The sequence below is a fragment of the Chinchilla lanigera genome, unplaced genomic scaffold (genome assembly GCF_000276665.1).
Source record: "Chinchilla lanigera isolate Chin_1 unplaced genomic scaffold, ChiLan1.0 scaffold00021, whole genome shotgun sequence".
Taxonomy (NCBI): Eukaryota; Metazoa; Chordata; class Mammalia; order Rodentia; family Chinchillidae; genus Chinchilla; species Chinchilla lanigera.
Window position 1 is genome coordinate 13,145,855 of NW_004955422.1, and position 25,034 is coordinate 13,170,888.

Consider the following 25,034-nt stretch of genomic DNA (forward strand, 5'->3'; position numbering starts at 1 on the left):
TCACTTTTTGGCCAATATAAATTAAATATATCCATACCTATTAAAATGTATAAATAACCTGTTTTATAAAATAATTTTTGTTGTTTTTAAGCCAAAAATAATCCATATTTCTCTAAGTAATTGAGCTTCTTTTTTTTCTGGTACCGGGAATTGAACTCACGACCTTGCGCTTGCCAGGCAGGTGCTATGCCGCTGAGCTAAATCCCCGGCCCTAACTGAGCTTCTTGATCCTTTCATCTCTTTAAAGTATTCTGGAACAGTAATACAAAGAGGCCAGATAAATACTCTTAAGTACCACAGTTACACTTCACTCAGCTCACCTCTTTGATCTCTCCCACAAGTTTGATGGCATGGTCGTACGTCGGGGGGTTTTCACTTAGTTGGACACTCAGGCAATCCCAAAAAGCTTTATGTACGATCTCCTTTACTCTCTTCTCCAAGCTAGAGAAAAGGGAGGTGGGGGCAGAAAATCTCAAATCAAATTTTAAAATCACAGATTCTATGGGTTAGGGTAATAAATCTCAAAAAAGTAAGAATCAAGAAAAGATTTCCCAGACACACTTAAACTAATACACACTTTATTTCATCATTTTTTTTCAATAAGTACCTTATTAGAAAGAATAACATAATTAATGCATTGGCCAACACTTAGTCCAATTAGTAGCATAAACAATGGCACCTGATAAAAAGGCTACTGGAAAATTCAGGGCTGTTAAATCATACCTCTCTGTTATCTGCAAGTTTCCTAAAGTATGTACAATTAAGTAGTTTAAGATAACAATTCAGCATGTAACAGGTGGAAGAACTTTAGTTCCTAAACATAACCTATACCCATGTGATATTTGGGACAACTGCTTAACTGTCTCACTAAAACCAGCTTCCATGTCCTAAGAACAAGCACTTCCTGTCTTGTTTCGGTGGTAGTACTAGGGATGGAAGCCAGGGCCTTGTGCCTGCTAAGCACACACTCTACTAAGCATGAAGTCTGCAACTGGGCTACATCTCCAGCACAGTTCTTCATTGGAAAGGTACTTTCTTTGCAGATAGATAACCAATATCTGTAAAACCGTATGTTTGCTGGGTGTGGTGATGCACACCTGTAATCCACCACTCGGGAGGCTGAGGCAGGAGGACTGCGGTGAGTATGAGGACAGCCTCAGCTACATAGTGAGTTCAAGGTGAGCCTGAACTACATAATGAGATTCTGTCTCAAAAGAAAACCAAGCAGGGTCCAGGGATACAGCTCAGTGGCAGAGCACCTGCCTGGCAAGCACAAGGTCATGAGTTTGATTCCTGGTACCCAAAGAAAACCCCTAGCAGCCATTTCTCCTTTATTAACAGAATGTTGGCTGGGGATATAGCTCAGTGGCATAAGCGCCTGCCTGGTAAGCGCAAGGTCCTGAGCTTGATCCCCAGTACCGCCAAAAAAAAAGAAAAAGAAAATATTGGGGCTGGGGATTTAGCTCAGCAGCACAGCGCCTGCCTGGCAAGCACAAGGTCGTGAGTTTGATTCCTGGTACCGAAAAAAAAAACAAAAAACCAAACAAACAAAAAAAATTTTTTAACAGAATGTTAGTGTTTTACAGCAGAGCAACAGATGCCTATAAAAATCAACCATGATGGCTCTAATGAGCTTATCACGGCAATTCCATTCCCTGTAGCATGTGACCAAATTCATTAACAAAACATTAAAGTTTGCTTCATGACTCCAGAGGAAGATGCTTCTTCCTAACAAAAGGAGAGTTCTGTTCCACCCAATGCCTTCCCTTTGCTTGGAATGAAGTGCATGGTAGACGCTTGGGAGCTGTGGCACCCATTCTGCAACCATGAGGAACAAGTCAAGAGAACAGAGACCAATCCCGAGTCCTGACACAAGTGAGCTGTTGAAATAAGGGTAGCTACATCCATATTACCTTGACTCCAAAACATCCTTCACATTTTAACATCTTTAAAATATAGCTCTTTCTTAAAATCAATGGCACTTTTACAATAACATAGAAAGTGCATTTAAATAATTTTTAAAGGTACACCTTTTAATCAATAGGTGTGCCTTTAAAATTATTTATTTATTTATTTATTTATTTTTGGTCTTTTTGAGACAGAGTATTGCTATGCAGTTCAGGCTGGCCTTGAACTCACTTTGTAGCCCAGGCTGATCTCGAACTCACAATGATCCTCCTGCCTCCACCTTCCGAGTACTGGGATTACAGGTGTGTGCCACCACACCTGGCCCCTAAAATTAAGTTTAATTTAAGCTTAATTTTAAAAATGCTAAGTGCCCATCACTAGAGATATTGAGGATAAATTACAGTCTTTGTGTTCATGTGTTCTAGTGAAGAATAGGAGTGAACCAAGGGCTGCAGGACACTGGGACGATCACAAAGACACCAATGCACCATGCAATGAAAGCACAAGATGGAGCACTGACATCCTATCAACCAGGGAGAGGCTCACATTAAAGAATTTCCAGATTTCCAGACCTGTTAGGGGCATTTTGAAGGATCCCTTGCCTTGAGATCCACTTTTTTCTTTTTCTTTCTTTTGTTTTTTGTTTATTTATTTATTTTTTTTTGGTCTGAGACAGGGTCTTGTTATGCAGTTCAGGCTAGCCTTGAGCTCGCTTTGTAGCCCAGGCTGGCCTCGAACTCACAACGATTCTCCTGCCTCAGCCTCCTGAGTGCTGGGATTACAGGCGTGCACCACCACGCCTGACTGGAGATCCACTTTCAAACTCTAGTAATCCCTAGCATGGGAATTTTTTAATAATAAAATACAAACGGAAAAATGCACTTGATTGGCATCAACCGAGAGAAACATTTCCAGCCCCTGGAAATACTAAACAACTCCCCAAGCGCCGTACCTGTCCTCTGGTAAGTCCACAGGGTGAATCCGGAAGTCTCCATTTACCACGATCTCATGGGCTAGAGCCATGTTGGTGACGCCTTTTGCTGTCTCCACAAGTTCTTCGACTGTCACGAACCGAGGGGGACTAGCTGCGGGAAACCCCAGGGGAAGACAGCGGCTTCTTCAGATTCGAGTTTCCATAAGAATTAGGAAAAGGCACTGGTTCTGGTACCAGGCCACAACTTCAGTTACTTCTCTATGAAAATGCTTTCAAACAGCAAAATAATTCTAGCTTTTTCTTCCTTTTTTTTAAACCCTAGAGCCTAAAGCAGGGGTCATTTATAGAATATCTTGTTTTTACTAAGACAAAAGATGGCTACATTTTGTGGCCAGTAAAAAATGATTACAGTAAACTGGAACTCAAAATCTTGAGTTACAGATGCCCATTATCCCAAAAAGCTAAGGGTTTATGGCCCTATACTTCTGCTTCCATTCTATCCCCAAAAGAAAAAAAGAAGACACCAGATTTAAGATCTTCTCTTTTCCTTCCAGTAGCAGTTTATTTCTGTACTACCAGTACGATGGCATGAACGCATCAGTCCAAATTAAAACAGCAAAATAAATAAACACAAACAAAACAGCAGTGAAGCCTTAGAACATCAGGCGCTATTTAAACAATCCTAACCCCATTACCCGTATGAGACACTACAATCGAATGAGAGTGCTGAAGCTTATCCCAGTGAATAAAGCAGAAGGCATGGAATATAAGAATTCCGTAGCATGAAGACTCGTGGAAGGACAAACTGAAAAAGAGTCATCTTGATGTCTCACTTTCCCACTGCCCTGCTATCTAAATTCTGTAGATTTTATTTCTCTACCAAATGTTCAATAGCCTTACAACTGCTCTCTCTACTTTTCTCTTTTAAATTTGTATTATTATTTATTTATCTATTTTCAGTACTAGGAATCAAACCCAGGGCCCTTGCACTGGGCTACATACCCAAACATTTTTCTATTTTTTATTGTGACACAGTCTTGCTAAGTCACTAAGTTGCAAGGGATCCTCCTGCCTCAGCTTCTCAGAGTGCTGGGATTTCACGTGTGTGCACTGCTTTCTCTCTCTTTTGCTAAAGCTTGAGATTTATCTTCCACAAAGGAAGTTCTCATACAATTTTTCTGAGTTCTCATACAATTTTTCTGAACCAAGGAATGAGGGGTAATTCTCCCAAAAAGTCTGTGGTGGTGGTTTTCAGACTTCAGCCTATATGGAACCAGAGGGAGGGCCTAGGAAAACAGATGACTAGGCCCTCTCTCTGGGTTTCTGATTTAGCAAATCTGGGACAAGGCAGGAGAATCTGCTTTTCTAACAAGTCTCAGATGGATGCTGATGGTCCCAGAAACCAATCTGGGAAGCAAAAGCCTACGAGATGACTACATTAATTTTATGGGATGGTGTTAAAATCAGAAAAGTAGTATCACAGGCTTGCCCAAGGTTTAACAGTTGTAAAGTTCTTTTTTAGTGGAAAGTTATTTTTTTTTTACTCTTTTCTTTGTAACCCTCCTCCCCAGAAAACAAGCCTAAGAACTGGTTATGTCCAGTCTGGTGAAAACCTTTATTTGATCATATAGAGGGAAATTGCAGCCTGGTGTGGCGGCACCCACCTATAACCCCAGCACTTGGGAGGTGGGAGAACTGCCTTGAGATGAACTCACTACAACACTGAGTTCCAGGCCAGCCTGAACTACATAGCAAGGCCGTGCTCAAAAAAAAAGAGGTTTGGAAAATAGTCAAAATTTCTCCTTATCAAATTATTCTCAGTATTCCCAGAGAATATTAATAATACAAAATTATTTAATTGCATCACCCCAAACCATGACTTTCCTTAAATTGTGGGTCCAGGTATTGTGTCCCAGTGATGGGAAAGCCTTAGATGTATGGATGACAGTCCATACCGACAAATGCACTACTTAAACTCAGACCTGTAACAGGAGGCATCTGACCAAGAACAATAAAGGTTCCAATTCTAAGATCTACATACAGAGGAAGTAGGTATTCACCACATATAAATTACAGGGTTGTCGGATTTTGTGGGGGGGTTTATGTGAGAGTTCTCAAATTTACCACCTGTACAAGTGAGAACTTAAAGATCCAATTTAGTGGATCATAAAACTTCACTATAATTTCTGAGGAGAGTGTAAGCTGTAATAAGAGCCATGAAAAACGGTACGGTTACACACATTTTTCCATGGGGTTTATTACACCGGAGAAAGCTACGCTGCTTGCCAGGTGTAATCCTGGCTTGCCAGGTGTAATTCTGCTTGCTCGCCTGTAATCCCAGCACTTGGGAGGCTGAGGCAGGAGATTACCATGAGTTTGAGGCCAGCCTGGGCTACACAGTGAGTTCAAAGCCAGCCTATATCACACAGTGAGACTCTGCAGGGAGAAAAAATAAAAATGAAAAAAGGAAAGCTAAAGTGCTGCTAAATTTTGTTACATGTTTTATACATTGATCCCTGTAGGAGAAACACATTAACTTGAACATGTCCCTTGGGAGGCTGGCAGACAGATTTCAAAATAAAATGAAGTTCAAATTTAGAATGGCTGTACTCTCTACCTTTTCTATTAAGAGGCCCACGGATCTGAGTGGTCTACACACTCTAAAGAGAGACTCAGGTCACATAAGTAGGTGGGCATTTGTGAAGGGCAGACAGCAACTGTTACCCAACAGCTACTCCACAGGGAGGATGGGAAAGGAAGAGTAGAGGGTATCCACAGTATATAAATGATTTATGTATGTAAAAGTCCAATTATGCACTTGACAGATGTAAAAACTCACTGTCATCCATACATCTAAGGATGACTGGGATTGACTAACCTAATCCATCAATTAAACTTCATGCTGGGCATGGTGGCACACGCCTATACTCCTAGTACACAGGAGGCTGAGGCAGGAAGAGGCAGGAGGACTGCCATCAGTTCAAGGCTAGCCTGGGCTACACAGCAAGACTCTGTCTCAAAAAGCAAAAACAAACAAAAAAATTAAAGTTGACTCAGTTAATAAATTAGAGTACACTAGTTAAACTCATAATTAGTAGACCTGGTGAAAGAGCAAAGAAGCCAACAAGAGCACCTAAGAGCACTGATTTAAAACTCATTTTATTATTTTTTTGTCTTTTTTTTTTGACAGAAAGTTTCACTATGCAGTTCAGGCTATCCTTGAACTCACAGCAATTCTCCTGCCTCAGCCTCCTGAGTGCTAGGATTACAGGTATGCCCTACCACACCTGGCTAAAATTCATTTTAGTATGTTCCCGTATTAGTCCATTTTCCATTGCTATGCTACTCATCTGAATCTAGGTGCTTTGCTAAAGAAAGGTTTATTTAGCACACAGTTTTTGAAGGTGCAAGAACATGGCATCTGCTCGACTGCTTAGGGCCTCCTGGCAGGTGGTATCATAAAGGCAGGAGCGAGTATGAAGAGATTATGAGGCAAGAAGGGAGGCTAGAGTGAAACTGAGGGGCGGGGCTCACTCTACCCATCTGTTTCTCAGGAACTAACCAGAGTTCCACCGGAACTGCCTTCCAAAGGCAGAGCCCCTCAGTGACCTAACTGCCTTCCCCTAGGCCCCACCTCAAGATTTACCACCTCCAGAGCAACAGTGAGCTGGGCGTGGTGGCACATGCCTGGAATCCCAGCACTATGGGAGACTAAGTCAGGAGGAACAGAAGTTCAAACCCAGCCCAGGCAACTTGGTGAAACCATATCTAAAAGTAAAAATAAATTTAAAAGAGCTCAAGATATAGCCCATTGTGAAGCCCTGGATCCAGTTCTCAGTACTATTTAAAAAAAAAGTCACACTAGGGACCAAGCTTTTAGGGTAGGAACCCTTGATAGACAAAACACAACCAACCACAGCAGATTTCTGAGACTTTAATAAAAGCTTCCATTACCTTCTTCCTTAAAAATGCATATACGTTACACACAAATCTTACTGTACCTTTTTGGCTATTCCTGGGTCCTTTAAAACTTGATCACAGGTTCCAGCATAAGTACTCTTCTTAGTGATATAACTACCACAGTATCAAATAACATGGCCTCAGGTTCGGCTGACATTAATTGGGTGTCATGTGACCAGACTGGTAGAGTGCCAAAGGCAAGGGCATCCATCAAAGAATGACTGAACATAAAACAAAAATCCCCCTTTATCAGAAACTACAGCAATAAAACAATTGTGTTAAACATCCTGTGCTAGCTGTTACTGTAACAAATACCTGCCTTGAATCAGCTTCATAAAAGAAAAGGTTTATTTTGGCCCTCAGTTTTGGAAGGTCCAGTCCAGGATCAGCTGGCTCCATGCCTTTGGGTCAGTGGTGAAGCAGCACAGGTAGTGGAGAGCACTTGGTAACAGAGTTGCTGGCCTCACAACCAGGAACAAAAAGGGAGAAGGTGGAAGGGGATAGGTCCCAATGTGTAATGGTTGATACATTGTGTCAATTTGAAGTCTAGAAGCTTAACTAAGTAACTCAGCAGTTCTATATCCTGGGCCACGCCCTTACCCTCTAGGATGTTGTTCCTGGTCAACCTGAGAAGTCTAACTAAGCAACTCAGCAGGGAGCCAGGGTCCTTACTTTGTAAACATCCTGAGCCTCTACAAGAGGAGGGCACAGAGATGGTGTGGGTGGATAGGCAGCACACAATATAAGGACGGAAAAGAGGCTTGTTTCCCCCCTTTTGCTCTTGCTGCATTTGCTGTCTTCTGCAGCCTGAATCTGTTGCCCCTGTGCCCTGCCACCCTGCCTTGGAGCCAGCCGATTACACACTGAAACGCCCACAAACTGTAAGCTAAATAAATCTCTCTTTCCTTAATTTGGGGTGTTGGGTATTTTGTCTCGGCAACCAGAGAAAAGTAACCAAGACAGAATTTGGTACCAGAGAGGTGAGGTTGCTGCTGTGACTGTTACCAGACCGTGTTGTTACTGAAGTTACTGAAGCCTTTGGGAATGACTGACGTGAAGAGTTTGGAAATGTTCAGAGATGTCCCCTGAGAGAGTACAGCTGGACTGCCTTAGACTGTTCTATATAGAAGATTCTGGTCAGAGCTCAGAAGACCAGATGCCTGACAGAAATCCTGTTGGGAAAGACCGGGTTCGGGAGGTTTCTGCTGGGAAGAAGGACTGCATCGGTTGTTGGACTCCAGATGATGTGTGTTATGGCTTGACAGAAAGTTTGCCTGCATTTTGCTCAAGTCCAGGGACTTTGCCTGAGAGAGAGATTAAGGGTGGTGGACTAATTAATCTGGCAGAAAAAATTTCAAGTCAGTTAAATGTTGGGGCAGTGGCATGGCTATTTTAGCCAGATTTATGTTGTGAATCAAGAGCAAAGAGCCCAGCAGGATGATTTAAAATGTGAATTTGGCTAGCAAGGAAGCGCCAGTAAAGCTATGGATTACAAAGATAGAGCAGAGGAAAACTATTGCTGAGAAGGAACAGGAAAATAGAAAAGATAGCCTGAGGCCATCAGAAGCAGCAGCAAGTCTCTGCCCTTTGCAGCCTCAAAACTGCAAAAGTGAAAGAATTTGCTTTGAGGAGAAAGCCGCAGAGTGCCATGTTCCAGAATGGCGGCAGCACTGAAAATTTGTTCCTCAGAATTGGATTCAGAGTGCCCAGTAATCCAGGCATTTGACCCGCTTCAGCAAGACAGAGGGACACCTGGCTCCAGGAGGCAGCAGACCTTGGCAGCATCCATATGGTGCGGGTTTGAGGTGCATGCTGAATGCAAGTGTTACAGGGTTAAGGCGGCTCCCACCTCGATTTCAGAAGGCCTGGGAGGCCAGGAAGTGTGCCCATGAGAGGGAAATATGTGAAGCTGTGAGGGTGAATCCAAAGATGCTATGGAGACTGCAGAAGTTTGGAAAAGCCAGGAATGTGGATCATCTAAAGAAAGCTGCAAGAGGGAGCAAAGCCAGCCCAAGAGAGAAGCCGTGGGAGCTATAATCACTGGAAGTGCTGTAAGGGTGAAGTCACTCGAGTTTGGAGCTCATTGTTTGCCATAGATGGTATCTGATGCTGGCTGTGGAAGTACAGGATTTCATGTTTGCCCTCCTGGATTTTGGACTTGCTTTGGTCCCAATGCTCTGTGTCCCCGTTTGTAACATTTGGAATGGAAATGTTTATTTTGTGCCATTGAATGTTGGAAGTGTCTAACTTTTTGTTTGTACAGGGCTTGCAACTAAGAGTTTGCCTTCCATCTCAGAGGAGACTTGGGACTTGGACTTTTCAGCAATGCTGAAACTGTTTGGACTTTGGAAACTCTTACAGATGGACTAAATGCTTTTTGCATAAAGGGATGTACGTAAATCCTTGGGGGGCCAGAGACTGAATGTTATGGTTCCAATGTAATATAATGTTGATAGATTTAGTATTTGTTCTTAAGGATTGTTAAACCTGTGTTATAATGTGCAGTTGTGAAATGTTAAGAATAAGCATGTGTTTGTATCTGGAAACTGGTTTAAAGAAATGTGTCTGGTTGCAAAGTTGTTCTGAGGAACAAATTCTCTATGCTGCCACCATTCCAGAACATGCTCCTCTGCAGTTTTCTCCTCAAAGCAGTCTTTCACTTTTTTTTTTTTTTTGTCTTTTTGAGACAGGGTCTTGTTATGCAGTTCAGGCTGGCCTTGAACTCACTTGGCAGCCTAGGCTGGTCTCGAACTAGCAAGGATCCTTCTGCCTCAGCCTCCAGAGAGCTGGGATTACAGGTGTACGTGTGCTGCGTCCAGCAACTTTTGCAGTTTTGAGGCGGCAAAGGGTGGAGACTTGCTGCTCCTTGTGATGCCCTCAGGTCATCTTTTCTATTCTCCAGTTTTTTCCTTCTCAGCAATTGGGATCTCCTCAGCTCTATCTTTATAGCGCATAGCAAGCGCAAAGAGCCCAGCAAGCTGATTTTAAATGTTGTGAGTTTGGCAAGGTCCTTAGGGATCATTTCAAATCCAAACTATAGCACCTCTACAATACATCACAACAATCAATCCTGGCACTATTAAATGCAACAAATGATATAATATTAGTAGCAGTAGTAGCAACAACTGCTGCTGTGTACTGAGCATTTATTATGTGCCAAACACAGTTCTCAGTGCTATTTGTGAATTAATTTAATCTTCACAGCCACCCTAAGAGATAGGTGTATGTAAGATCTAATACACACTCACACACACACACAAGACCATGCTCTTAATAGCCTGATTCCCTGCACACAATTTGCCCTACTGGTAATTTGTTAAAAGTAGTTTGTGATAATAAATCACAATAAAATGGGGTCCACTGTTTGGTGTAAGAATACTATGTAGACTAATAAATAACCTGAGAAAGGCTACGATCATTTTAGAAGAAATCCAGCTCAAAACCCAAAAATGTTTTCTGCACTTTAGAGAGTTAACATCAATATGGACATTCTTAGACTATGACACTTCCTCCTAAAACCATGCATTTTTGGACTCACTTCAGAGAGCCTGAGTATTCTATTCTTAATAAAAGACAATGCTGCAGGTATGATGGCACACACCTGTAATCCAAGCACTTGGGAGGCTGAGACAGATGGATTGCCACAAATTTGAGCCCAGCCTGGGTTACACAGTGAGTTTAAGGCCAGCCTGAACTACATAGCACGACCCTGTCTCAAAAAAAAAAAAAAAAAAAAGACTTTGTAAGGCTCCAACTGGACCCGACTCTCCCAGCCCCCAGCCTGCCTGCCAGCAAAAGCACCATTCTGCAGGGAATCCAGCTCAGCACCCAAGGCTGTCATCAGCAAGCACAGGATGTTGTGGAGGAGATAAGGTAGGACAAAAAATTTTGCAGGTCCCGGGGACATCTGGAGGCACCCAAAATTTACATGGGTCACTTCAAGGATTTTTCCCACTGAGGTACGGGATTGCCAGAGGACTTTAACCTCAGATGTTTATTAAATCGTCCCACCTGTCTTCTTTCCATCTATGTAGCAGAAACACACTCGTCTTTGTTCGAGGTAGATACCTGTGTCGCTCTCTGCCTGCCTGCACCCGGGTATTAAACCATATGCCTCGGTGGATCACAAAAGCCTGTCTCTTGCCTCAGGTTCGTGAGAGACCTGAGTTGGTGGAAGTGCTGGGAATACGAGCAGACACCGCCACCCTTCATCTGGAGGCTGGCTAGCTGCCTGCCAGGGATCTCAAAGGACTTCCTCACGCTCATTCAGCAGAGAGTCCCCTCAGCTTGGAGGGAACTAAGCCCCCAGGCAGTGCGCTGACAGTGTGGGGAACTCACTTTTCTCCCCGTTTTATCCTGCACAACCCTGTCCTGGTTAGAATCAGCCACAGACTTTTCAAATACTCTTTGTTAGAACCGTAGTAATTCACACTCCCCCTTCGTATTTCTAAGAGAGCACATCAGAGAAACTGAAATGCCCTGGATGCTGGAGGAAGACAGGAATATTCTGGGTATTATTTTAAAATTGTAATATTCTCACGCAATTGAAAACACACAAGTGGGGCTGGGGATTTAGCTCAGCGGCACAGCGCCTGCCTGGCAAGTGCAAGGTCGTGAGTTCAATTCCTGGTACTGGAAAAACCGCCCCCCCCCCCAAAAAAAAAAGAAAACGCACAAGTAACTAGGCTGTTGGTTGAGAAGTTGCTGCTATTCGTAAGTGCTAGTTATTAATGTTTTGATGTTATCAGAAATTAGGCATGAGCCAAAATAAATGTCTCTTGAAAGAAAGATGAAGGAAGGAAGGAGGGCAGGCAGGCAGGGAGGGAGGGAGGAAGGAAGGAAGGAGGGAAAGATTAGCTCAGAGCCACATGCACAAGGAAATGGAATAAAAAGACCATCTGACGACAATGGTGATACTGCTTCTAACCAAAGTCAAACGTACTTACAGTGAGGTCTTTGCACCCTGTGGGGACTAGAAGAGTCCAATGTTACATTCTTCTGTAAAGCTTCATCAGAATGTTCCACGGCACCATCCAGGCCCTGCTCAGAATCATTTGACTGATTTATATTGGACTTGTCAATGTTTTCAGACATTCTCAATTAAGTGTATTCACTTTCCTACGAAACAAACAAACAAAAAATGAGCCTAGAGGGTTCTAGCTCTATCACTAACTAGTACCATGACTCTAGGAAAATCATTAATCTCTTCGGGTTTCAGTTTTCTCCTCTGCAAAATAAAAGAGCTTGCCAGGATCTTATCCAGCTACCACATTCCATCTACATCAGTGATTAAACAGATACTGAGCTGGACACGGTGGTCCAAGCCTGCAGTCCTAGAATTTGGGAGGCTGAGGCAGGAGGATCACAGCTAGTTCTAGGCCAATTTGGGCTGCACAGTGAATTTAAAGCCAGCCTACAAGACATAACAAAAAACCTCTCTTAAAAAAAAAAAATTAAACAAATACTTGTTAAATGTCACTTACAATTTATCAGATTTATGGATATTAGAGAGTAATACATAGGAATTTTTTTTTCCCCTCATGAATACCATGTCACAAGAACAGAGGGCCTTAAACCAATAGAAAACAATAGTATAAACTATCTGCTTCCTCTTTTAATCAATTCAATCTTATTTACTTTCAGCCTTGAGAACTGTTATAAAAATTTCTCACAGGGGCTGGGGATTTAGCTCAGCGGCAAAAGCGCCTGCCTGACAAGCGCAAGGTCGTGAGTTCGGTTCCCGGTACCGGAGAAAAACCAAAAAAAAAAAAAAAATTTCTCACAAACGATTTTCTTTCTTTTTTTAAGTAGTACTGAGGATTGAATCCAGGACCTTGTACATGTTGCCTCAGCTGGCCTCCACGGTGTGACTATCCTGCCTCAGCCTCCTAAGTAGCTGCAACTACAGAGGTTCCCCACCCACGCAGAGGTGATACACACCCAAGAAGAACATGCTTCCAAGTGAATACAAAGGGCTGAGGAGTGAGTTCCCTGATCCTATCTTGTAGGAAAAAATACCTGCAGTCAGTAAGAAAAGATCATGAATAAAGTGGCAGCAAGTTACAAACAACCATAATGTGTGTGGTTGGGCGAGGCTTATTTTATTAGTTGTTAGTTAGAATAGAAATATCACTTGACACCTTGGTTTGGGCCAAGGATTCTTAAGTACAACCAAGTTTTTGTCAAATTCTTCCCTAGGGTTCGCTTTCCTAGGGTGTTTCTAATTAAGACAGACACAGTATTTCCAGCATTTATGATGCTGAAGATAATTAACATTGATATCATTAGCGCTTGATCACAAAACATTGCCATAAACAGTAATTACACTACAGGACACATCTGGAAGGAAATTCGGCGATCAAAAACGTCCACTGCTTCAGGGAGGTTTGGCAGACTGCTTCTGAACAATTAGAGAAGTATCACCTGACACAGCTCTGTGAAATTTCAGAGACCTCCATTAAACAGAATGAGTGACTGGAAACGAGATTTTTTAATGGAAATGTACTCTCAATATGAAGTTCGTTTTAATGTATCTCTCCTTTCTAATCCAATTTTACCTTCCAATATCCATCTTCTCACTGTCCTAAATCCTTTTAGGGACTGGAAATGCTCCAAGACCCAAACAATAGCATTACCAGCCTGCTGTACGAGAAATGACAAAGAGACACTTCTAATTTTATCCCCCTCACAAGCTGAAAATCAGGAGCACAGAAAAGATGAAGTCATTCGTCCTGAGCAGAGAGGAGTACAGAAGACTCCTAGGTCTCTAATCTTCAGCTTCCTAAACCCACCCCTGGCTTTCAAGATTTAGCTCTGGTCCTATCTCCTCTCAGAACACCTCCAACCTCATTAGTGTTTGCACTTTTCTCCAACTCCTGCAGGGCTGGTGCGAGACGTCTGGCGTTCATCACTTCCTTCCATTCAACATTCGCTTATCTGGAGCCTGGAGTGGAGCCTGCCTGTAATCCCACCATTTGGGAGGCCCAGGCAGGAGGAAGCTGCCCATTTGAGGCCAGCCTGGGCTACTTCATGACCTCAAGGCCAGCCTGAGCTACATAGCAAGGCCTCCTCTCAAAAAAACCTAATAATAGCCGGGCGTGGTGGCCCACACCTACAATCCCAGCATTCAGGAGGCTGAGGCGGAGGTCTGCTTTGAGGCCAGCTACATAGTGAGTTCAAGACCAGCCTGATCTACATAGTGAGATCTTGCCTCAAAAAAAACAAAAAAATCCCCTAATAATAATAATAGGGCTGGGGATGTAGCTCAGCAGTAGAATGCTTGCCTAGCAGGCACAAGGCCCTGAGTTCAATCCCCAGGACCACCAAATAAATAAATTAATCAATAATACAAACTGAAATAGGAACAGAAAGATGAAATACATAGTCTGGAGAAGAAACAGGCAGGCTTAGAGGGAACCATAGTGAAACTCACGCCTTAGTCGCATTATGAAATTGCTAGTGTCAGTAGCAGAGGGAGAAACTAATCCCACCCAGGAGGACGGTGGGAAAACATTCCCAGAAAAGATGACATGTGAGCTGACCATTTTTTTTTTTTTTTTTTGGTTTTTCTCCGGTACCAGGAACTGAACTCACGACCTTGCGCTTGCCAGGCAGACGCTTTGCCGCTGAGCTAAATCCCCAGCCCCAAGCTGACCTTTGAAAGTAGAATTTCACCCAGTTATGAAATGATCTGGAGGGGGGAAAGAAGGTGAAAAGAGGGGCAGCTCATCCACAGAGGGCAGAAGCCAAGGCATGGGAAAATGAGAAAAGTGGCAGGCGGGAAGATGGAAAGGGGGTTGGGCCTGATGGTAAACATGCTATTTTGTTGTTTTGTTGGGTGCTTGGTATGAACCCAGGGCCTCGGCCGCACGCCACATCCTCCTTTTTCATTTTGAGACAGGGTCTCGCTATGCGGCGAAACTGCTCAGGCTACGCTCCAACCGGCCATCCTCCTGCCTCAGCCTCCCCAAATGCTGGTGTGCACCACCACACGTAGCTCACTGTTTTTTAAAACATTCTTCACCTAGATCTTGAGCTTCTTGAGCCGGGACTAACCGCATTTCCACACAGGCTCCATACGTATAAGTGCATCCCGGCGATGAATTACTGTGTCACCTCCGCGATGTCACTGTCCTCGGGCGTGCTGGGAGTTGGTGTGGGATCCAATTCTGGCTCGTTACTACCTGCGTGACTTTAGTTTTTTCCTCCGTAAAACGGAGCGATCTCCCTCACACGGGGGGGAAGATGAAACGCGGACTGTGTCTAACAGAGGCCGGCACACAAGCGTTCCACCAGAGGTAACTATAATGAAAGGGGCACAGGGTGCACCCCGGAGCCACTGAATTGCTCTCAATGCGCGCATTCATTCAACCACGATCGACCCCTACCGTGCCGTGCCGGAGCCCCCGCGCTTCCGCGAAGATGCACACAGCAGGCGCGCTGCCCTGCGGCAGGTCTGTCAGCGGCCGAGCGGGGTCCGTCCCGGGAGGCCGAGCAGCGCGTCCCCCGCGCGCAGCGCTCCCAACCCCCCGGGCTGGGTTCCGGTGTAAACAACAGTTTGGGCCAGGGAGGGAGTGGCGGGGACGCAAGCCCAGCGGGGCGCGCCCGGAGGCCGCCCGCCGCCCGCCCTCCCAGCCGCTGCCCCGTCCCCCCCCAGTCATCGCGAGCCGAGGCGAAGAAACAGCCGTGCTTCCGACCCGGCGCCTCGCGCGCGCCGCTCACCTGCCGCGGGGTCGGGGGCCTCCCTCCTGCCGCCCCCGCCGCGAGTCAGGGGGGAGCGATGCGCGGCGGGGAGATCAGTTCTTCTTCTGCCCTTCGGGCGCCTCCCCGCTCGCCCCGCTGCGGGCTGTCCTCGCTGCCCAGCTCCGAGGAGCAGCGGCCACCGCGACTGCTCCTCAGCGTCGGGAAGGGCCGACTGATACTATCAGAGAAGCGCCTGACCAACCTAGGGCAGCGCCATGTTTTCGTACGGAGAGTCAAAAGGCTCAGTCCCCAGCCAGCCAAAGGGGCTCCGTGCGCGGTGGCTCGGGAGCTGGGCGGCGCCATGTTTGCGTACGGAAAGTGGTGGCGCGGCCAGATGTGGTCCGAGGGTGCTCACTGGGCAGCGGCTCCAGAACCAGGAGTCGACCAACGAGAGCAGGGAAGCGCCATGTTTTCGTACGGAAAGCCGGAGTGCTGCTGGACTCCAGGCGACGGCTGGGTACGCGACAGGAAAGTGAGGGAAAAAACGCGCGGAGTCAGTCAAGGGAAGGAAAAAGAAAGGAGCAATCGCATTTCAAACGTTTCCCGCCCGGATTTTGAAAAATATGCCATCATGTTTGCATGCGCACAAACTTTATTCCTCTTCCCTCATTTAGGCTGTTGGAAGTCACGCCCACCACCCCAAAAGCCGCGGGCACTCCGTGGCGCTCGGGTTGGTTTCTGTGGTTTCTGAGATCATGATGGTACTTCTAGTGGCAGCGGGGCGCCGTCTGTGGGAAGAGACCCAGATCCGTAAAGACGGAGGCAGAGGTGGGTGTCTGTGTGTAAACGGTTCCCTCGAGAGCTCGGCTCTGTGCAGGTCGTTCCTACGCACCTGAGTGCGCAAGGCATTTTATGTAGTGTGTGTGTTCCGGAAAGGAAGAACATTTCCCCCGAGCTACGATGTTAAACTCACTTTGGGGCCTCGTATCCTTAGTTCTAGGACTGTGGGGATCTTCAAGCTCGCCTGAGTTGCTGTTCCAAAAAAACTGCTTTTTCAGTCTGCGGCAATAAAAAAGCAATCTACACAAATACAAATAGTTGTGCCTGATTTTAAAAGATAAAAGGCAACCAAGCATGGTGGCGCACACCAGTAATCCCAGCACGCGGGAGGCTGAGGCAGGAGGATCACTGTGAGTTCGAGACCAGCCTGGGCCACAAAGTGAGCTCAAGGCCAGCCTGAACTGCAGAGAGACCCTGTCTCAAAAAGACAAAAAAAAAAAAAAGAAGAAGAAGAATGATTTACTTGTAATCTGGTACATATTTTTTGTTTGTTTCTGTGCGGCTGAGCTATATTCCCGGCCCCTTGGTACATATTTTGAACTGTTTCTTTTAAATGTGAAAAATAAATTGAGCCATATTCCCTTTTTGAGTAGTTTTTTGAGTTCTGTTTGGGTTTTTTGAGACAGGGTCTCACTCTGTTGTTGAGGCTGGCTTTGAACTTACGGATATCCTCCAGCCTCAGCCTCCCCGGAGCTTGGATTACAGGGGTGCACCACCATGCCCAGCCCCTATTCCAGTTTGACCTTTGGATCAAAGACTAGGAAGTCAAACTGCCTCAAGGCAAAAGTTCACTGTAAGGCTACACACAGGACTGGAAAAAGGAGACAGCTGCTCTGGAGAAGGTGAGCTGCTACCCTGTCACCTCCCTGGAGCATGAGGAGGATCTCTCCTCACATCTCTGCTTCCCGCTGGTTTTTCTAGTTTCCTAATTGCCGTTCTCTCTCGGAACCAATTTTTCTTAAAATTTTACCCTGTTCTTATTAACCATAGACTGTGGTGTACAGGTATGTTTTTCATGAAATTGTCATTCTGTTCGTTGCTTCTTCTAGGAGGATGTACATCATGAAGCTGTTACCTGCCTTCCCCTCAAGGCGCTGGTTTTGGTTGCCGAAGACGGTTCTTAATTATGTGCAAAATCAAGATTGTAAAGCAGCAGAGGTGCTGTGCCAGCTGTTTTGTCTCACCATGTTGAAAAGCTTGTTTCTGAGAACTTCCTCTCACACGTAAGCCGTGACTTCTCTCTCATTATAAAGAAAGCTGCTCCCGCTTCTTTATGCAAGAAAAACTTGCAGTGCTTTATTGAGTTGGTACCATAGCTATTATATTACAGAGATTAGCCCTCGACCTTCCTCCACTTGAAGACTAGACAGTAGCAGTTCTATCAGAAAATAAAAAATTACTGATGTCAGCATGTCGGTGTCGCTTAAGTTTTCCCTACCTCTCATCAGAATCTAAGTTAAAATGTGAAATTCAGCCTCAAAATATAACCAAAAGGTTAGGGATAAACAGCTTCAGGTTGTATTTCACAGTGTGTTACACTGTTTTTCTACTTGCCAAATATGTCTTGACAGGGCAGTGGTTCTGAAATAATCATTAGTTAAAAGGTTAAAAAAAAAACTTTTGCTCTAAGGATCAATTTACAAGAAATACAGGACACAAAGGAACTGATAAATGACAGTCTAAGCTTACAGTCAGCAATCCAGACTGTGGGAAACGCAAAGACAAATGACCAGGTTTACTCAAAAACAGAAAAAAAGAGTGGAAAAAGAAAGAAAAACCAGCATAGTGATGCATGCTGTGATCCCAGCACTTGGGAAGCTGAGGCAGGAGGATCACCTTGAATTTCAAGGTGAGCCAGGGCTACGTAGTGAGTTCAAGGCCAGCCTGAACTACAAAGCAAGACCTTATCCCCAAACACAAAACAAAAAAAGAGAAGTAGCAACAGATTAAGAAACTTAAGCAGCACATTAACAGTTGCAATTTATGGACACTGGTTGGATCCCTATTTGAATAAACTATCAAAAATCATTTGAGATCAAATTTGAGCATTAACGGCACACTTGATATAAAGAAATTACAAGACTTATGAGTAATAATGATGTAGTTAAGATTTTTTGAGATAGGGTCTCCCTATATAGCTTAGGCTGGCCTTGAACTCACTGTATACCCCAGACAGGCCTGGAACTTGCAGCAATCTGCCTGCCTCAGCCTCCTGAGTGCTAGGATTACAGTGTATGCCGCCATTATTTTTTTTTATTTTTATTTTTATTTTTTGGCAGGGGCACGGGGAATTGAACTCATGACCTCATGCTTGCCAGGCAGACGCTGTGCCACTGAGCTATGTCCCTGGCCCGTATGAACCCATTCGTGGCTGTAGTTGTTTTTAATGTTCTCTTGTGGTCAAACATACTGAAACTTTATACATGAGGGGATCTGATGTCTAAAGTTTGCTGGGGGGACCCATGGAGTGGGGAGAGATACAGGTGAAACAAGATTGGCTATCAACTGGTAACTGTTTAAATTGGTTGGCGGGTAGGTACATACACATTTTTGTATATGTTTGAAATCTCTCATGAGCTTGAAAAGATGTTGAAGTTTTCAGAAACATTAGGACAGTCTGCTTTCTGCTTGTCTACAATTTGTAGTAATTCATTTGATCATAGCCAAAATTTCTATCTTGCCCCTTTTAGGAATACCTCTAAAACTACAAATCATACCATTAATATGCAACTGTAGACCACCTTACTGTTAAATTCCTTCTTATATAAATACTACATATCAGATCATCTAAATCCCTGTTTGTTTTTTGGCTTTTTGAGACAGGGTTTCACTGTGCAGTTCAGGCTGGCCTTGAGCTCAACTTGTAGCCCAGGCTGGTCTCGAACTTGCAAGGATCCTCCTGCCTCAGCCTCCCGAGTGCTGGGATTACAGGTGTGTGCTACCACACCCGTTTTTTGTTGTTTTTTTTTGTCTTTTTGAGATTTTGAGATGGGGGTCTCCGGTCTCACTACCCAGTTCAGGCTGGCCTTGAGCTAAATCCCTACAATGTTGAGCCCTATAAACTGTAACTACAAATTAACTCACCGAAGAGATTCATGCTCCATGGCAATACACTACATTTCACTACAATTCAGTTTTTTGTTTTTTTTTTTTTTTAATTTTATTTTAAAGAGTAAAAGAAGGATAACATAATAATAGGGGGGAGTTAGCAAATTACTGACAAAATGGTAGGAAATTATCAATGGTTATCGTTTTACATATTGTTATCTACAAAATAGTTTCTCAGGAAAACAAATAGACCAATAATAGTGAGTTAGAGACAAAAGAGGTAGGAGATTATCAAGAGTTGTTGTACTATACTTTGGTATCTTCAAAGTGGCTTCTAAAGAAAATAAATAGAGCTATACATGAGTGACCTATTGAAAAATCATTAACTATTCTCAATGGTTGTTGTAGGCAACACATAATAATAAACATACATCCATTTATGAAATAGGATAGGAACATTACAAACTTTACACAGTTATGGATAGATTAGTAGGAAAATATCAATGGCTGCTGTGGTACATGGGGGTATCTTCAAAGTGGTTTCTCAGGAAGACAGAGATATGCAAGAAGGATCTAATAAGTAGTTACAGCCTAAGGGTTGTCAAAAATAGCATATTACCTCACCAGTGACTCCTTTCACTGAGGTATGACGGCTGGAAGGAAGGCCAGGATTGAAAAGAAGGACTGAGAGACTTGCACCTGTGTCTAGTAGCAGGCTGTTTTCTTGTTCCTCCATAGTCATGATTACCCAGGACTCCTTGATAGAGATGACGGTCTGGCCAGAGGGAGAAGGCAGACCATGCCCCAAGCCCTCTCATTCCTGTTGGACTAACTGGTAGCATGGGTCTGAGCTCTGGGGCCTCCACCTCAGAGGGCAGACCAATCTCCAGTGGTCTCCTTTGCATCCAGGGCATGGCCCATGGGGCCTCTTAGGGCAGTTCCTCTTGAGGTGGCCTGGCTTTTAACAGTGGTTGCAGATGAATGCAGTTGTCGAGTTCTTCTTGGGGCCCCGGGAATCAGACCTGGGATCTGTTTCTCTTAGTGGTGCAGCAAAAGCAGCTGCTTTTTCTCAGTCTCTTTGTTTTCTCTTGGTCTCTTTGTTTTCTCTCCTTGGCCTCCTCCTCATCATGGCTATAGAATACTGAGGAGGCAATTCTTACTAACATCTCAAGTGAGCTATCTGGGGTGAAAGCCATTCTTTGTAGCTTTTTCTCTCCAGCTTCCCATTGCTTTGGGACCCCACAACCAGTTAGTGTCCTTTCCCCAACTGTCAGCACAGTCAGCAGGAATCCTGCTGCAGACTTCTCTGGAGCTCCACCACACCCTGTACTGTCAGGGGAAGAATGGCTTCCAATGAGTCTCTGCAAGTATTGTGCAAGGTCCTCCTGGTTTACAGCTTCCGAGCGGCTCTCGTGACCCCAGTCCACTGGACCTCTGACTCCATGGGCTTAGTCTGCATTCTCATGTTCTCTGAGTCCTTGTTCAGCAGCTGCTCCTCCGCTGACTCTGGACCTTTCTGGTTCCCAATGGCAGGAGGAAGAGTGGTCCGTTGTATGGCATGCATTCCCAGGGGTTGTTCAAAGTTTCAGTGATTCACACACATCCGTGGGTGGGCAACTGCTGTCGGAGCATGGTGGGCCAATTGTGTCACTGTTTCTGTGTGTCATGATAGATCCCAATTGAGCGGCGGCGGCGGCGGCGGCCTAAGGGCCGGTACGCAACAGCGCTCGCCGCCGCATGGCTCCCGTGTGCTGGGGGCCCACCCTCCAGGAGCCAGCAGGCAGGAAGCTAGCCAGCCGGAAGACTGGTGCTCCCCACCCGTGGCTCCCTGTGTGCCGGAAGCCCTCCTTCCGGGGAATGACAAGGCCGGGAGTGAGTTGCCGGTCCGAAGACCCCAAAGACCGGCGCTCCCTGCCCGAGGCTCCCCGTGCGCTGGGGTACAATTCAGTTTCTGACACACAGAGTTATAAAAAAAAAGTTTTATTAAGTACAGTTTCATATTTAGAACTTCCAAGCTTACAAACGTGATTGGATCTTTAGGCTACATAATTTACTCTTAAAATACACAACTTATATACAGACATTAGAAATTCAGTCTCCAAAATACTCAATAAAGACATCTGGATGACACTTATAGAACTGACCTAGCAGTTTCTTCTTCTGTTTGGCAGATAGTTTAGAATCCTCATCAATAGCTTTTAGTAAATTCAACAGTTCATCTTTGGTTTTCTTCTGTATACTGCTGGAATAGTCACTTGGGTCAATTCTCTGGCAGTAAATATATCCTTACAGTTAAAAGGGAAAAGTTCAGTTAGTGACTATATTCATTTTAATTTTTATTTTTATCAGTACACTTTTTTTGTTCTTTTGAGACAGGGTCTCGCTATGTAATCCAGGGTGGCCTTGACTCACTATGTAGCCCAGGCTGGCCTCGAACTCCTGGTGATCCTCCTGCCTCAGCCTCTCGAGTGCTGGGATTACAGGCGTGGGCCTCCATGCCTGGCTGTTAGTTTATGTTTGCAGTTTATAATGATTACATTCATCATGGGGGGCTGACCCATGCATACAACACAGCTTACTTTGTTTTAAATCTCCTTCCCCTCCCCTTCCTCCCTCATTCCTCAGATTTAACTGTAAAAATCAAGTGATACAGTAGTTTTATATTTATGTTTCCCCTTTTCTAAATGCTCTGAAGAAGATAAGCACTGACTGATCCTGGTCAAGTTGCTTTTTCTTTGTTTCTTTGGTTTTTGAGACAGGGTCTCCTTATACACTTCACACTAGCCTTGCACTCACTCCATAGCCCAAGCTGGCCTCAACCTTGCAGCAATCCTCCTGCCTCAGCCTCCTAAGTGCTGGGATTACAGGTAGGTGCCACCATGCTTGGCTCAAGTTGCTTTTTGAAATAAAAGGCTCTCTCCTAAAGGCTGGATAATTCTGAAGAGAATCTTTAGAATTTAGTTTAACTATTTATAGCAAATAACTTCAAATAAACAGTAAGAATTTGTCTTTAGATATCATGAAAATAGTACTTCTTAGATTACCTGTGTCTTTATTTGGATCTTTTCCTTCTTGTATTGCCATAAGCTTAACACTAACAATTTTATGTAGAGTTCCAGGAATCTTAAGAAAAGAAAGGACAGAGAATATATTTGAGTCTATACATAAATAGCACTTATTTGTAATTGATCATTTAAGTACTGTCAGAATTTTACCTTAAAAACATCTTTTTGATGATCCATTAAAAAGAGTACTAGAAGATCAGTTTTGCCTCTGGATAAATTTTTATTGTCAACAATAGCTTTTGAGAATATCCTTTTCACAACCATTCGATTGTCACTCTACAAAAATAACACACACATCATGGTATATTTTTAAAAGGCTATTTTAATACTAAGAATATTAAACATTAATACTCATTTTTGGTTTTTTGCACTACTGGGGACTGAATCCAGGGCCTTCACACTGAGCTACATCTCCAGCCCCCCTTTTTAATTTTAGACAATAGACTCTCTTTCTTTTGAGACAGTCTCACTATGCAGTTCAGGCTGACTTTGAACTCATTATGTAGCCCAGGCTGGCCTCAACCTTGTGGCAATCCTCCTGCCTCAGCCTCCTGAGTGGTGGGATTATAGGCCTGCGCCACCATGCCTGGCCCAAGACTTACTTCTTTCTGTAATTTAAATTCCGAAGGGTGTGCCGCAACAGCCATGAAATACAGTAGTCGTCTAAATTCTTCTCTATTTTGGGAATCCAAAAGCTTCAGAAAGAGCTGAGTAGCTTCTAACGCTATTTCAGTCTTCCCATTTACTTTAGCCAAAAGAAAGAAACCTGCTTTTAATTGACCAAATACGACTATTAAAGGAAGCAAAACTTAAATTGCAACTTTAGCTAAGCAGTACACTTATCCGAAATTATTTCCAAGGGCGAAAATAAGACTGAGAATCAAAATGAATGACCACCACTGTAAAGGCGGTCTGTTCTAAAACTGGCAACTAACACTATAAGTCTTTGTCATACCATGTCTTAGGGCAGTAAATTAAACTCTTGGCTTTGTAAATGAATTCTCACCCTGTGTTTTTCATTAATTCCACACCTTCTGAGGGAAGCACAAGTCCTGCGTAAACTCAGAGCTTGTTAAAAGCCTCTTTCCAAATGAGCCCTAGAAGTTTTGGAGTAAACACACTTTTCATGGACCAATCCATGTTCACAACTCCCAGCTTGAAGTAGTTCTCTTTTACTTAATTTTGAGGACAATTAACTCGATATTGGGCATTATTATTTTTTTTTTTTGTACTGGGAATTGAACTCAGGACCTTGCGCTTGCCAGGCAGGCGCTTGTGCCTGCTGAGCTATATCTCTGGCCTGATATTGGGCATTATTAAACCCTGGGTCTAGCACTGAGCTACACTATGTTTCACTTGGAGATATGGTCTCTGCAAATTGCCCAGTGATCCTTGAACTCGTGATCCTCCTCCAAAAGATACAAGTCCAGTATCCAGGAAGAGCTTACTTACCTAGGAGTTCTGCAATTCCATTATGAACATCAGATAAGTGATTCAGGAGAGGCTCCCTACTACTGTAGTATTTGCCAAGGGCATCAAACAGAAGCTGCTTCACCAGGTCTGTTCTTCCGGGCTGCTCCGGAAAGCTTCTGCTTACGGCCACCACCATGGGGTCTGGAAGGTATTCCAGGCAGTCAATCGCTGCCGAGAGCCACTCGTCATCTCTGTGGGGAGCGGGCAGAGCGTTCTTAAAAGGAAAAGATAACAAATACACACACAGAACCTACTTTCATAGGCTATTCCACACTTATGACTGGGATAAATTTCTGCACACTGGAAGATATGTCTAATTTTCAAAACATACAGCTAAATCATGTTTTACAAAATTTTCAAAAATTAGCTGAGTATGTCCCTTCATCTTAAGCAAAAACTGAAACTATCCAATACAGAGGTGAAGCATGCCAAAGTTCAAGCTCTACTTTTTACATTTACAGTGCAGACCCACAAATTCCAGGCTACTTGCTCATGCCTGACCAGGACTAGATCTCAGACCTGCTTCCTACAGCAGCACTTCCTTGATCAATGTAGATTACTGCGGGGCTGTGTGTGTGTGACTATGTCTCGCACTTTGGTTAGGCCAGAACAGAGGAAAACAAACTTTTCAAAATAAATCAATTCCATGTCTAGTAAAATGCCTCCTGAGTAACTTCAGAAAAATGTTACATTTCATGAAATAGAATGCCTACCACTTAATATTTAATTTGTTAATATATAAATTAAGAAAAAAATCTTGTCCTTTACTGTCACAGACATAGAACAACTAATTTTGCCATGTCATGGGTGAATTATCTCAGGCAAGTCACTTTGCTTTTCCGGGTGTCAGATTCACCAAGTTTATAAGATGCCGCTGGATGATTTTTAAGGTCACCTCTGGCATAAATTCTGATTCTCTGTAAAAATCAAGGTAATTATAGAGTATTTTCACACACACAAAAAAAAAAAAGCCGGGCATGGTGGCACACGCCTGTAATCCCAGCACTCGGGAGGCTGAGGCAGGAGGATCGTGTAAGTTCAAGGCCAGCTTGGGCTACAAAGTCAGCTCAAGGCCAGCCTGAACTGCATAGCAAGACCCTGTCTGGAAAAAAAAAAAAAAAAAA

General features: G+C 44.0%; 3 protein-coding genes across 13 annotated transcripts in view; 1 reads left to right on the forward strand and 2 right to left on the reverse strand.

The window, feature by feature from the left end:
• The window catches only part of Tcp11l1 (t-complex 11, testis-specific-like 1), a 63,839-nt gene extending 48,070 nt beyond the window's left edge, over positions 1–15,769 (reverse strand). For 3 of the 7 annotated variants that reach the window (XR_001233913.1, XR_001233912.1, XM_013513980.1), the window contains exons 1-3: positions 11,749–11,896; positions 2,861–2,993; positions 321–441 (exon numbers count right to left, since the gene is read on the reverse strand). Coding sequence is in view for 5 of the 7 variants with exons in the window: in XM_013513980.1 (XP_013369434.1) it covers positions 321–441; positions 2,861–2,993; positions 11,749–11,896 (402 nt within the window). In the remaining 2 variants the exon portion in view is untranslated. Of the gene's footprint in view, positions 1–320; positions 442–2,860; positions 2,994–6,843; positions 7,024–11,748; positions 11,921–13,647; positions 13,829–15,189; positions 15,465–15,523 lie in introns of those variants that run through there. The other 4 variants (XM_013513984.1, XM_013513981.1, XM_013513982.1 and 1 more) reach the window with 4 other exon arrangements.
• The window catches only part of LOC106148461, a 16,616-nt gene continuing 7,141 nt past the window's right edge, over positions 15,560–25,034 (forward strand). Inside the window, exons 1-4 of one of the 5 annotated variants that reach the window (XR_001233915.1) lie at positions 15,560–16,001; positions 16,159–16,312; positions 16,951–17,166; positions 17,374–17,547. Coding sequence is in view for 1 of the 5 variants with exons in the window: in XM_013513985.1 (XP_013369439.1) it covers positions 15,582–16,001; positions 16,159–16,312; positions 17,374–17,390 (591 nt within the window). In the remaining 4 variants the exon portion in view is untranslated. Of the gene's footprint in view, positions 16,013–16,158; positions 16,313–16,950; positions 17,167–17,373; positions 17,736–25,034 lie in introns of those variants that run through there. The other 4 variants (XR_001233914.1, XR_001233916.1, XR_001233917.1 and 1 more) reach the window with 4 other exon arrangements.
• Positions 21,337–25,034, reverse strand: part of Depdc7 (DEP domain containing 7) — a 21,890-nt gene continuing 18,192 nt past the window's right edge. The window contains exons 5-9 of the mRNA XM_005384163.1: positions 23,890–24,101; positions 23,040–23,182; positions 22,588–22,713; positions 22,417–22,495; positions 21,337–21,657 (exon numbers count right to left, since the gene is read on the reverse strand). Coding sequence (XP_005384220.1) covers positions 21,464–21,657; positions 22,417–22,495; positions 22,588–22,713; positions 23,040–23,182; positions 23,890–24,101 — 754 coding nt within the window. The 3' untranslated portion in view covers positions 21,337–21,463. The remainder of the gene's footprint in view (positions 21,658–22,416; positions 22,496–22,587; positions 22,714–23,039; positions 23,183–23,889; positions 24,102–25,034) is intronic.